Raw genomic sequence first — 12,410 nt, forward strand, 5'->3', positions numbered from 1 at the left:
AAAAAAAGAACGACGATAGCTGTTGGATCTCTCGAAAAAGGCACCGTATCATCCGCATCAGCATCAGCATCCATCGATCCATCCAATCCAATCCAATCCAACTGGTCGGAAAGACGTCGCCGAAGGTGGAGCCAGAGATGAGGGGGGGGAGTGCGATAGCGTCTCATTTCCTTCTCCTCCTCCGTGAGCTTTTTGTGCGTGCGTTTGCCCCGCTATACCACGACTGAAGATGGCAGCTGCTGAGATGATATCGGTTCAATATCGTCGGTTCCGTTTGGGTTTTTCCTGTTCCTGCAAAGCGCTTGAACCCCGCTCTTCGATCACGCCCTTCGTTTCACATTTTAGCCATTAGTTACACTACCGATTTGCGTTTATTATTATGTACGAGTGCGCGGAGGGTGGCGCGCACGTGCCGGCGTGCTCGCTCCTTCGTATCTTCCATATTTGCTGATGATTATCGTACTGAATCTATTTTTTTAAAATCGTTTTCCTTTCTGTTTATATCCTTTGGTTCAATTCATGGTGAAAATAAAGTTTATTCTGACATTGTAACGATTCTCGGGCAGCTTGGGCTTGTTTGCATCCGAATGGTCCTATATAAGAAAAGCTTTTCTACACTTGCTTGGTTCTTGATAAGCGTTTAAATGGCGACAATAATAAGCCAATTACAGCACTTTTCGTAAAACACCTTGTTTAAAAAGAACAAAATTTGCATTAGATGTTAGCCCTGACGAATGGACTCACGTAAGAACCTAACAAATGTTTTCCAGTTTGTTTATCTGGAGCAAACCAAATGGAATCTACCGTGAAATCACTGCGCTTTTTCTCTTCTATAATAGCAATAAAATCGTTGCTTATCGCGTCTACTATCAGTTAGCACAAACGTGCGACAACCGAACAGCGAAATCTGTTCCGCCATTTTTGGTATTTCCGTACGAATGCTATCGTAATGGATTGAGCCTTAATCCATTGCAATAAAACGGTCAATATCTGGTTACACGTAATTCGGAGAATTTTTGGGACAAAGAAGCGAATATAAAAAGCGGCCAGAGGTGAGCATGGCTCAGTGTTGTGCAAGATGAAAACCTTCGTTCTCCTAGTTGCCTTGTTTGCTGTCGCCAGCGCGGAATGGATCGACATCGATTGGTCCAAGGTGCGCCCGATCGAGGAGTTCGATCACTATTGGGCTCGTCTGCCGGCGGAGATGCAGATCTATCGTAACGCTGTCCCTTCGCACCGTATCGTCGGTGGACACGAGGCGACTCCTGGTCAGTTTCCGTACCAGATTGCCCTGCTAAGTGAGTTTACTGGCAGTACCGGCTTGTGCGGAGGAACCGTCTTGACCAACAACTACATCCTGACTGCTGCTCACTGCGTTGTCTCTGGTGGGGTTAGCTTGGCCAACGGAGGAACCGCCATCATCGGTGCTCACAATCGTAACATTCAGGAGGCAACTCAGCAGCGCATCCGCTTCTCGACGGCCGGTATTCGTCCTCATCCGCAGTACACTTCGACCAACATTCGTAACGATATCGCCGTGGTTCGTCTGAACTCGCCAATCACCTTCAACGCTCGCGTCCAGCCAGCTCGTCTGCCGGCTCGCTCGGACACTCGTCAGTTCGGAGGATCCATGGGAACCGTTTCCGGATTCGGTCGTACCACGGATGTGGCTGGTTCCACCTCGGCCGTCGTCCGTTACGTTAGCAACCCGGTCATGACGAATGCTGACTGCATTGCCCGTTGGAACACTGTGTTGATCCAGGCCCAAAATGTGTGTATGAGTGGTGATGGGGGTCGCTCTGCCTGCAACGGTGACTCTGGTGGCCCACTGGCTGTCCAGGATGGTGGTGCCAGCCTCCAGATCGGTATTGTGTCCTTCGGATCGTCTGGTGGCTGTTCCATCGGCATGCCATCCGTGTACGCCCGTGTGTCTCACTTCCTTGGATGGATTGAGGCCAACTCGGACTTCGTGGCCCGAGCTTAGACAATAAAAATGAATCCATTCCCTTCAGCATAATCAACGGTGTTCCAACTAATCCCATAAAGAAGTGACCTGTAGCTCACCTCTCGTAGTATACATCCTAAAGCTATACGTATAAAAGTATCTAATTGATGCTCGGTCCGCGAAATATGTAAATGGCGGCGATGATAAGCAAACTAAGATGATTCTAGTCAAATGTCTTGCTTTTTGTTCTCGTAGCCATAACTATTAGGCCGAAACCGCAAGAATTACGGTAGATGAACCTCAATAAAACCCCCAGTGCGCATAATGTATTCTCTGGCACTGTACAACGAACCTAGCGCCATCTAAACGTTCTTTTGGGGATCACGCCGACTAGGTAGGCAAGAAAAAACAAACAGAAAATATTCTCCGATTTTTTTGTTGGTTCGTTGTCGGCTTAATCCTGGCCTCGATTCCTTCGCTCCAGGTGTCTGTACCGCCTCTTCTTTTTCCGAGAGATCTTAACATTTGATACTGAAATAAATGGTTAGTGCTGACGAACGCACCGATAATGCATAGAAACGGATCTACGCAAGAACCTAACATTTCTGGTTTCCAGTATGATGATCAGAAGAAAGGCAGCAGAATTTATCACAAAGTCTGCTGCTTGACGCTTAATTACTTCTTTACTAACATTACCTCGCTGCTTATCGTGTCAGCTGGCATAATTGTGCGACGACCGTACACCGATACTTTATGCATTCCGAATATAAGAGTCTTTCTAACAGCCTATTTGACCTAACATAATAGTAATATACTAATACTGAACTGTACTGAATCACCACTGACAATTTTCACTATTTTAAAAGATACACAACTTTATCTCTACATGCACGTAGATAAATGTTTGTCAGTTACTTCTGCGGCCTTAGTAAACGAAGCCGCACGGAGCAATAGAGATCTAATAGAAGACAAAGACAACGACCAGACACATAAATGGAATCAGATTGATTGGAACACCGTTGATTATGCTGAAAGGAATGGATTCATTTTTATTGTCTATGCTCGGGCCACGAAGTCCGAGTTGGCCTCAATCCATCCAAGGAAGTGAGACACACGGGCGTACACGGATGGCATGCCGATGGCACAACCGCCAGCCGATCCGAAGGACACAATACCGATTTGAAGGCTGGCACCACCATCCTGAACAGCCAGCGGCCCGCCAGAGTCACCGTTGCACGATGAGCGACCGCCTTCTCCGCTCATACACACGTTCTGGGCCTGGATCAACACAGTATTCCAACGGGCAATGCAGTCAGCATTCGTCATGACCGGGTTGCTGACGAAGCGGACGACGGCCGAGGTAGCCTGCGTAGCGTCCGAGGTGCGACCGAATCCGGAAACGGTTCCCATGGATCCTCCGAACTGACGAGTGTCCGAACGAGCCGGCAGACGAGCTGGCTGGACGCGAGCGTTGAAGGTGATTGGCAAGTTCAGACGGACCACGGCGATATCGTTACGAATGTTGGTCAGAGTGTACTGTGGATGAGCACGAATACCGGCCGTCGAGAAGCGGATACGCTGCTGAGTTGCTTCCTGAATGTTACGGTTGTGAGCACCGATGATGGCGGTTCCTCCGGTGGCCAGGGTAGACGCGCCCGAGATGACACAGTGAGCAGCGGTCAGGATGTAGTTGTTGGTCAAGACCGATCCTCCGCACAGACCGGTTCCAGCGCCAAATTCGCTCAGCAGAGCAATCTGGTACGGGAACTGGCCAGGTGTTGCCTCGTGTCCACCGACGATACGATGCGACGCTACAGCGTTACGGTAGACCTGCATCTCCGCCGGCAGACGAGCCCAGTAGTGATCGAACTCCTCGATCGGGCGCACCTTGGACCAATCGATGTCGATCCATTCCGCGCTGGCGACAGCAAACAAGGCAACTAGAAGCACGAAGGTTTTCATCTTGAAGATTTCGACTGAATAATAGTCTGAAATGCGCTCCTTTATATACTCCTCGTCAGGTAACAACGTTATCAACGATTTGATAATGTGGTGTATAATTCCTGCGTAATTCCCAGGTGCAACGCTGCATTTTGAGCGATCAAAATCATTTCTCGCAGTATTGCGCTGGAAATTCCAGACGCGAGCTACTGATTCACTCTCCCTATCAGTATCTGGAGGAAGAAATATCTGCTGTCCCTTGTGCTCCCACCAACTCCCAGAATCGAAGGATTTTTCTTCATGCAATTTCCGATACATCGGAATATTGAAAGTGTATTGGTGTCTTCCTACATTTATTATATTGGATTATATGGGTTTCTTCCAATATTTCGAATGTATCGAATTGATTCCCGCCACCCTCCTCTTCCTCATCCTTCTATTGTGTGTACACCAATTGGTCGGAAATACTTACGACTGTATCGATATCAGACCTAGACCATGTTTGTAAATCATGTGTATGGCTAATTACGCACATGTGCGCACATGGGGAGTAGCTTAAGAGTGTGATGATGACGCGTTAACCCTACGGGAAGAAGTAGCAAAAGCCGAAGAAAATCATAAAGAAAACACCAAGACATCAAGCAGCATGCTTATTCATTTTTTACAAGCACCATACGCGCTGCTTTTCGTGTTTGTTATCAGCCAGCACAATTGTATCACCAGTGAGCCGGGAAATCAGTTCCGACACTTTTGGCATACCGGTACGAATGCTATCGTACTAATGTGGCGGATTGAGGGGCAATAAACCGTTCAATATAATTGGGCGCTTTATGGCCGTAAGAATTGCGTTACGACCGAACAGGATCAGATACACCCAAAGCCATAGCTTACAGCCGAAGGTTTCCTCCTTCACCCGTTAGCCAGGAAGCCGCATTTTGCTGTTCAACATATGTTTGCCTATCTTATCGTTTGTTGTGGCACCGTGGAAGCTTCTTGAGAAACTTTGAAACATTTACGACCTGCCGATACCGAATTGAAGACAGCGGCAAGGCTTATCGTTGGAATTATCAGCATGCGTGCGAGATGAGTGAATTTACTAGAGAATTTTAGGTAGTTGAGGACCTAGAAACGAGTATAAAAGGCCATTCCAGCAAACCATGGCTCAGTAGAAGTTGTTGTGCAAGATGAAAACCTTCGTGCTTCTAGTTGCCTTGTTTGCTGTCGCCAGCGCGGAATGGATCGACATCGATTGGTCCAAGGTGCGCCCGATCGAGGAGTTCGATCACTACTGGGCTCGTCTGCCGGCGGAGATGCAGGTCTACCGTAACGCTGTAGCGTCGCACCGTATCGTCGGTGGACAAGAGGCAACACCTGGACAGTTCCCGTACCAGATTGCTCTGCTGAGCGAGTTTGGCGCTGGAACCGGACTGTGCGGAGGATCGGTCTTGACCAACAACTACATTCTGACCGCTGCTCACTGTGTCATCTCGGGCGCGTCTACCCTAGCCACCGGAGGAACCGCCATCATCGGTGCTCACAACCGTAACATTCAGGAGGCAACTCAGCAGCGTATCCGCTTCTCGACGGCCGGTATTCGTGCTCATCCGCAGTACAATCCGACCAACATTCGTAACGATATCGCCGTGGTCCGTCTGAACTCGCCAATCACCTTCAACGCTCGCGTCCAGCCTGCTCGTCTCCCTGCTCGTTCGGACACTCGTCAGTTCGGAGGATTCACTGGAACCGTTTCCGGATTCGGTCGTACATCAGACGCTTCGACGGCTGTCTCACCCGTTGTCCGCTTCGTTACCAACCCGGTCATGACGAATGCTGACTGCATTGCCCGTTGGAATACTGCCCTTATTCAGGCCCAGAACGTCTGCCTGAACGGTGCAAACGGTCGATCATCGTGCAACGGAGACTCTGGTGGCCCGTTGACGGTCCAGGATGGTGGTGCCAGTCTTCAAATCGGTATTGTGTCCTTCGGATCGGCTGGCGGCTGTGCCATCGGCATGCCATCCGTGTACGCCCGTGTGTCTCACTTCCTTGGATGGATTGAGGCCAACTCGGACTTCGTGGCCCGAGCTTAGACAATAAAAATAAATCCACTGCCGTGAGCCTAAGCAACGGTATTCCAATCAATCCCAGCCTATTCATTTTTCTGCCTTCAACCGTTGCTTTGCGCTGTTCAAGAAAATTTACAGCTTCACGTAATCCGCGGTCTGCTATTAAGAGTTACGGAGAGTTCTTCACGAATGCATATCCTCCAAAGATCATAGTCGTAACTGATAAACAGTTCCCAACGTGCATTTAGTTTGTACGTCTTAAAAGGTATCGCGAGACACATTAACATGTATCCTTATTAAATTAAACCAGACGTATTGCGGTACTTACTAACTCATATTGTTAATAACGCTAGTGTTGCCATAGCTGCCATAGCTTACTAAAAATAACCAGTTGCCTGTGCAGAGGGCAGGATGATTATCTAGCGATTTTGGCATTGTCCCTTTTGATGCAACTCATTGTGCGCTACTACGCAGCTTACCAAATTCGCATTGACTCGTAACTTGCAGGCACCCTTTGCTTTATTTTAAACATACAGTTACGGGGAAGGGGGCCGGAGTTTATTTGCAGTATCACGGCCCCGTTTCCCTCGCTCTTATCCCCTGGGTGCTTTACACACGTTTTGCTTCGCAGGAGCCGTAGGAGGCACAATTAGCTGCTGAATCTAAGTTGGTATCGATATCGATGGAGCTTAGCAGGGCTTGATATCTAACTGGGAAGATATGAGTCATACGTCGGGTATAAAAAGGCCCACCGGCTTGATGCATCAGTTCAATTTGTAGTGGAAAATGAAATCAATCGTAATTCTGTTGTGTCTGGCCGCTGTCGCCAGTGCAAGACGGGTTGATAAGTTGCAGTTCATCAATTATCTTCCCGATGGGCTGTCTCGGCGGATCGTCAACGGCGAGGAGGCCATTCCCGGACAGTTTCCGTATCAGGTCCTCATGCTGACTGAATTTCCCAACAACGCCAATCCCATTGTAACGGGAGGATCCGTCTTGACCGTCAACTACGTCCTGACGGCGGCAACCACCTTCTTCAATTCAGGCGTTCAAGCTACCGGAGGTACCGCTGTGATGGGTGCTCATATTCGTGACAATCAGGAGCATTCACAGCAGCGCATTCGCTTCGAACCTTTTGGAATTGTTACTCATCCGCATTACGTTAGCAACTTTCCAAACAGACGTAACAACGTTGCAATTGTCCGTCTTAACTCACCGATGACCTTCAATGACCGTGTTCAGCCTATTCGTCTACCGTCGCGATCAGATACTCGTCAGTTCGATGGACATATTGGAACTATTGCCGGATTCGGACGTATCGCGGATGAAGCGGGTACAAATTCCGATGTGCTGATGTACACTTCGAACCCGATCATGATGAATGCATTTTGTGTGGCCAGATGGGATAACGTGACTGTGCAGCCAGATAACGTTTGCATGAGTGGGGATGGCGGTCGATCGTCTTGTGCCGGTGACGCTGGTGGTGCTCTAGTCGTTCAAGACGGAGGACCCTTGCAGATCGGAATAGCCTCTGCTCGAGGCCATCCATGCTCCATTGGCTTGCCATCGATATATACAAGAGTGATCCAATTTCTGTCATGGATCGAGGGCAATACTGATTACGTAGTCAGAGCTTAAAGAATCAAAAACCAGTAACGAGTGCAAAGGTATATGCTTATTGAATAGGCGTAATAAATTCATCGTGAGGAAATGTGATTTATTTATAGCTTTCTTCCGTAGTCTTTAGGGATTGGCAACGAAGTCCGAGGTCTCCTCAATCCATGCCAGGAAGTGAGACACGCGGGCGTACACTGATGGCATGCCAATGGCACAGCCGCCAGCGGATCCGAAGGACACAATACCGATCTGAAGGCTGGCACCACCATCCTGGACAGCCAGGGGGCCACCAGAGTCTCCGTTGCAGGCAGAGCGACCGCCTTCTCCGCTCATGCACACGTTCTGAGGCTCAATCAGAACGTTATTCCATTGAGCAATACAGTCCGCTTCCGTCATCACTGGGTTAGAGGTGAACATCACAACTGGCGAGACAGCCGTTGAAGCGTCCGAGGTACGACCGAAACCGGAAACGGTACCAATAACTCCTCCAAATTGACGAGTATCCGAGCGAGCCGGCAGACGAGCTGGCTGGACGCGATCGTTGAAGACGATCGGTGTGTCCAAGCGAACCACGGCGATATCGTTACGAATATTTGCGCTCGAGTACTGCGGATGCGGGAAGACACCCGGACCGGAGAAACGGATACGCTGCTGGGATGGCTCATTCGCATCGAGGCGGTTGTGAGCACCAATGACGGCGAGACCTCCAGTGGATTGAATATTACCAGTAGTCACAACGCAGTGAGCAGCGGTCAGGATGAAGTTGTTGGTCAAGACGGAACCTCCGCACAGTCCAGATGAAATGATGAACTCGCTCAGCAGAGCAATCTGGTACGGGAACTGGCCGGGAGTCGCCTCCTGTCCTCCGACGACACGGTGCGATGGTCTAGCGTGACGGTAGATCTGCATTTCCGCCGGCAGACGAGCCCAGTAGTGATCGAACTCCTCGATCGGGCGCACCTTGGACCAATCGATGTCGATCCATTCCGCGCTGGCGACAGCAAACAAGGCAACTAGAAGCACGAAGGTTTTCATCCTATCCAACTGTTTTCAAACGTCTACCGTTGACCGTCGGCATGCATTGCTTTTATAGTTACAATCATTACCGTCCGAGTCATGGCCATATCTTCGCCCTGCTCCTTGCAGATAAGATTAATGCTGCCCCAACCTTAAAGCACAAAACTACGTCACTTATTCCTATGGCTAATCGGTTTTCTAAGTTTTCGTCACCTAGAGGTGATGTTGCGGTATCATTAAACCGTCCCCAGTTCCCCGCCCATCATCAATCGGTATCGCACGGGAGCTATGGCGGAAACGAGATTATCGTTTTTTAATCGAAGCGCTACCTACGTACACTGGAACGCGGGGAAACCCGAGCAAAATAGAAATCTATCAAGCGCGTGATAGCAGACCGACTGGAATTCAAACACAACCTTCCTTACGGGCGGCGCAATTCAATCGGTTCAATCAGGCTAACCCTGAAATTTGTAATGTCACGGTGACCTACAGGCACACTGTAATGGTTTATTGAACCGTCAAATTGATAAGTGCGACTCGAAAGGCTGAGCTAATAGATTCCAAAATTACATAAATATGATGACGAATGATTTTCGAGTGTACATTTGGATTAAGAACGAAATATCTGGATCACTTTAACAACTTCGCAGGATATTCAGAGTGTCATGTATGCACCTTGCGAAAATAATCAAGTCAGCCGCGACGAGCGTACATCACAGTAGTCATTGTGAAACAAGCTAAAAGAGCGGCTGCGTTTTATATACTCGTTGAAATAAAGAATTAAAATTGTGAACCATACACAATACAGAGCATATACAACCTACTAAGATCCTTAATCAGGCTGTATACAATATTTTGACTGATGAATTTACGAGTAAGTTAAGACGTTGAGTGGATAAGGTTGATGTAAATACTTCAGGAGCCCAAGAATAAACCATAAATCATTGAATCTGAAACTAGTGAGTTCCACGAGTTTTATTGAAGTTATAGGTTGAATCGAAATCACGAAATCTAGGGGTTGGCCACAAAGTCCGAGTTCTCCTCAATAAATCCGAGGAAGAAGGAAACACGGGCGTACACTGATGGCATGCCAATGGCACAACCGGCAGCCGATCCGAAGGACACAACACCAATCTGGAGGCTGGCACCACCATCCTGGACAGCCAGCGGGCCACCAGAGTCACCGTTGCACGATGAGCGACCGCCTTCTCCGCTCATGCACACATTTTGGGGCTGGATCAGGACATTATTCCACTGAGAAATACAGTCAGCTTCCGTCAACACTGGGTTAGAGGTGAACATCACAACGGGCGAGACAGCCGTCGAAGCGTCCGAGGTACGACCGAATCCGGAAACGGTTCCCATGGATCCTCCGAACTGACGAGTGTCCGAGCGAGCCGGCAGACGAGCTGGTTGGACGCGATCGTTGAAGGTGATCGGCGAGTTCAGACGGACCACGGCGATATCGTTACGAATGTTAGTCGGAGTGTACTGCGGATGAGCAATAATTCCAGCGGTCGAGAAACCGATGCGTTGCTGGGATGGCTCATTCGCATCGAGGCGGTTGTGAGCACCGATGATGGCGGTTCCTGAAGTGGCCAGGGTAGACGCGCCCGAGATGACACAGTGAGCAGCGGTCAGGATGTAGTTGTTGGTCAAGACGGATCCTCCGCACAGACCGGATCCAGTGGGGAAATCGCTCAGCAGAGCAATCTGGTACGGGAACTGTCCAGGAGTCGCTTCCTGGCCATTGGTGACACGATGCGATGGTCTAGCGTGACGGTAGATCTGCATCTCCGCTGGCAGACGAGCCCAGTAGTGATCGAACTCCTCGATCGGGCGCACCTTGGACCAATCGATATCGATCCATTCCGCGCTGGCAACAGCGAACAGAGCAACCAAAAGGACGAAGGTTTTCATCTTGACGATTTCTACTGATCAGCCTTTCTTGGTTCAATTCCTTTTATACAAATTACGTGCTGCTCTTATCACAAACAACGGTAGCGCGATTACGTTTATCGTTGTTTATGGGTTATTCCCCCATTGAAGCTTTGTCACCCTTATTAGAAGATGACTCGCTGCTTTCTTCATTGGGGATAACCCGTAATAATAAACCATCATCAGACACCTAAGCTGCCCTGCATAGGGATATGTGCGTAGCTATCCATACAAATGATTTACAAACATAGTCTTGGCCTTAGTTGATACTCACACAACAACAAGTACATCCAGCTAATTGGTGCTCACCTGTTAGCTGGTGAAATAGGAAGAATGAATCAGAGGCTCGCTTCTGGAATTTCCATCTTAATGATCCGAGAAGTGACCTTGGTCGCACGAACTGTAATCTTTCGCCTGGGAATTCCTCTGCTAAAATTAAACACAACATTATCAAATCATTGATAACGCTGTTACCTGACGGGTAGTATATAAAGGAGCACATTTCAGACAGTCTTTCAGTCGAAATCGTCAAGATGAAAACCTTCGTCCTTTTGGTTGCTCTGTTCGCTGTTGCCAGCGCGGAATGGATCGATATCGATTGGTCCAAGGTGCGCCCGATCGAGGAGTTCGATCACTACTGGGCTCGTCTGCCGGCGGAGATGCAGATCTACCGTCATGCTAGACCATCGCATCGTGTCACCAATGGCCAGGAAGCGACTCCTGGACAGTTCCCGTACCAGATTGCTCTGCTGAGCGATTTCCCCACTGGATCCGGTCTGTGCGGAGGATCCGTCTTGACCAACAACTACATCCTGACCGCTGCTCACTGTGTCATCTCGGGCGCGTCTACCCTGGCCACTTCAGGAACCGCCATCATCGGTGCTCACAACCGCCTCGATGCGAATGAGCCATCCCAGCAACGCATCGGTTTCTCGACCGCTGGAATTATTGCTCATCCGCAGTACACTCCGACTAACATTCGTAACGATATCGCCGTGGTCCGTCTGAACTCGCCGATCACCTTCAACGATCGCGTCCAACCAGCTCGTCTGCCGGCTCGCTCGGACACTCGTCAGTTCGGAGGATCCATGGGAACCGTTTCCGGATTCGGTCGTACCTCGGACGCTTCGACGGCTGTCTCGCCCGTTGTGATGTTCGCCTCTAACCCAGTGTTGACGGAAGCTGACTGTATTGGTCAATGGAACAACGTTCTGATTCAGCCCCAAAATGTGTGTATGAGCGGAGAAGGCGGTCGCTCTGCCTGCAACGGTGACTCTGGTGGCCCCCTGGCTGTCCAGGATGGTGGTGCCAGCCTTCAGATCGGTATTGTGTCCTTCGGATCGGCTGCCGGTTGTGCCATTGGCATGCCATCAGTGTACGCTCGTGTTTCCTTCTTCCTCGGATTTATTGAGCAGAACTCGGACTTTGTGGCCAACCCATAGGTTATTAATAAACCATAAAGCATTGTAGATACAAATTATTTCGATGATTGTTGCATATCCGAAGATAGTAACGATGTCTCTGAAAAGACGATGCCATTAAAATTAGACTTCGATAACATTAAATCGTGTTCGATACTGGGTGTGACGATCATTTCAAACGGATTAAAGCGCATACACCTTCACGAGCGAACAATGATTTTAATTTTTTCTCGTGCATCTGTAAATTCCATTGTTCTCATTAATTCCCTACGAAAGTAAGGAAGTTGACTCTTGGGCAAAGAGGTAGAAGTCATTAAGATTGTCATTAAGTTTTGTTACTTGATAGTTTTGGCCATAAAATTATTTTAAATAGGTTTTTAACTTGAAAGCACTCCAATACTCCATTAACTCAATTTAAGCACTCCATTGCTCAATATACACCCTGAAGTTATGCTATCTAAAGGC

At 48.8% G+C, this 12,410-nt stretch overlaps 9 protein-coding genes across 9 annotated transcripts in view; 6 read left to right on the forward strand and 3 right to left on the reverse strand.

Moving 5' to 3' along the window:
- LOC125954421 (staphylococcal nuclease domain-containing protein 1) overlaps nt 1-552 on the forward strand; it is a 6,702-nt gene extending 6,150 nt beyond the window's left edge. The window contains exon 8 of the mRNA XM_049684762.1: nt 1-552. This exon is cut by the window's left edge and continues 685 nt beyond it. The gene's annotated coding sequence lies outside the window, so the exon portion shown is untranslated.
- Nucleotides 1-12,410, forward strand: part of LOC125954416 (nuclear hormone receptor FTZ-F1) — a 161,629-nt gene that overhangs the window by 50,268 nt on the left and 98,951 nt on the right. The gene's annotated exons all lie outside the window — the stretch shown is intronic.
- LOC125954489 (brachyurin-like) lies at nt 1,079-1,984 on the forward strand. Its single transcript, XM_049684868.1, has one exon. The coding sequence runs from the start codon at nt 1,079-1,081 to the stop codon at nt 1,982-1,984; it is 906 nt and encodes a 301-aa protein (XP_049540825.1).
- LOC125954491 (brachyurin-like) lies at nt 3,002-3,907 on the reverse strand. The gene has a single exon (XM_049684870.1). The coding sequence runs from the start codon at nt 3,905-3,907 to the stop codon at nt 3,002-3,004; it is 906 nt and encodes a 301-aa protein (XP_049540827.1).
- On the forward strand, nt 5,071-5,976 carry LOC125954490 (brachyurin-like). Its single transcript, XM_049684869.1, has one exon. The coding sequence runs from the start codon at nt 5,071-5,073 to the stop codon at nt 5,974-5,976; it is 906 nt and encodes a 301-aa protein (XP_049540826.1).
- Nucleotides 6,739-7,590, forward strand: LOC125955698 (brachyurin-like). Its single transcript, XM_049686840.1, has one exon. The coding sequence runs from the start codon at nt 6,739-6,741 to the stop codon at nt 7,588-7,590; it is 852 nt and encodes a 283-aa protein (XP_049542797.1).
- On the reverse strand, nt 7,696-8,604 carry LOC125954513 (chymotrypsin BI-like). Its single transcript, XM_049684902.1, has 2 exons — nt 8,312-8,604; nt 7,696-8,035 (listed from the first exon to the last, which is right to left on the reverse strand). Exons 1-2 carry the CDS (start codon nt 8,602-8,604, stop codon nt 7,696-7,698), a joined length of 633 nt encoding a protein of 210 aa, XP_049540859.1.
- On the reverse strand, nt 9,583-10,506 carry LOC125954488 (brachyurin-like). Its single transcript, XM_049684867.1, has one exon. It carries the CDS (start codon nt 10,504-10,506, stop codon nt 9,598-9,600), a length of 909 nt encoding a protein of 302 aa, XP_049540824.1. The 3' UTR covers nt 9,583-9,597.
- Nucleotides 11,058-11,966, forward strand: LOC125955699 (brachyurin-like). Its single transcript, XM_049686841.1, has one exon. It carries the CDS (start codon nt 11,058-11,060, stop codon nt 11,964-11,966), a length of 909 nt encoding a protein of 302 aa, XP_049542798.1.

Source organism: Anopheles darlingi, chromosome 3, assembly GCF_943734745.1.
Source record: "Anopheles darlingi chromosome 3, idAnoDarlMG_H_01, whole genome shotgun sequence".
In the NCBI taxonomy this organism is placed as follows: Eukaryota; Metazoa; Arthropoda; class Insecta; order Diptera; family Culicidae; genus Anopheles; species Anopheles darlingi.

Coding starts and splice junctions, on each gene's coding strand:
- LOC125954489 (XM_049684868.1), top strand. CDS start 1,079: ATGAAAACCTTCGTTCTCCTAGTTGCCTTGTTTGCTGTCGCCAGCGCG.
- LOC125954491 (XM_049684870.1), bottom strand. CDS start 3,907: ATGAAAACCTTCGTGCTTCTAGTTGCCTTGTTTGCTGTCGCCAGCGCG.
- LOC125954490 (XM_049684869.1), top strand. CDS start 5,071: ATGAAAACCTTCGTGCTTCTAGTTGCCTTGTTTGCTGTCGCCAGCGCG.
- LOC125955698 (XM_049686840.1), top strand. CDS start 6,739: ATGAAATCAATCGTAATTCTGTTGTGTCTGGCCGCTGTCGCCAGTGCA.
- LOC125954513 (XM_049684902.1), bottom strand. CDS start 8,604: ATGAAAACCTTCGTGCTTCTAGTTGCCTTGTTTGCTGTCGCCAGCGCG. Junction 8,036..8,311: donor TTCATCCTGACCGCTGCTCA/CTGCGTTGTGAC, acceptor TGGTACCGTTTC/CGGTTTCGGTCGTACCTCGG.
- LOC125954488 (XM_049684867.1), bottom strand. CDS start 10,506: ATGAAAACCTTCGTCCTTTTGGTTGCTCTGTTCGCTGTTGCCAGCGCG.
- LOC125955699 (XM_049686841.1), top strand. CDS start 11,058: ATGAAAACCTTCGTCCTTTTGGTTGCTCTGTTCGCTGTTGCCAGCGCG.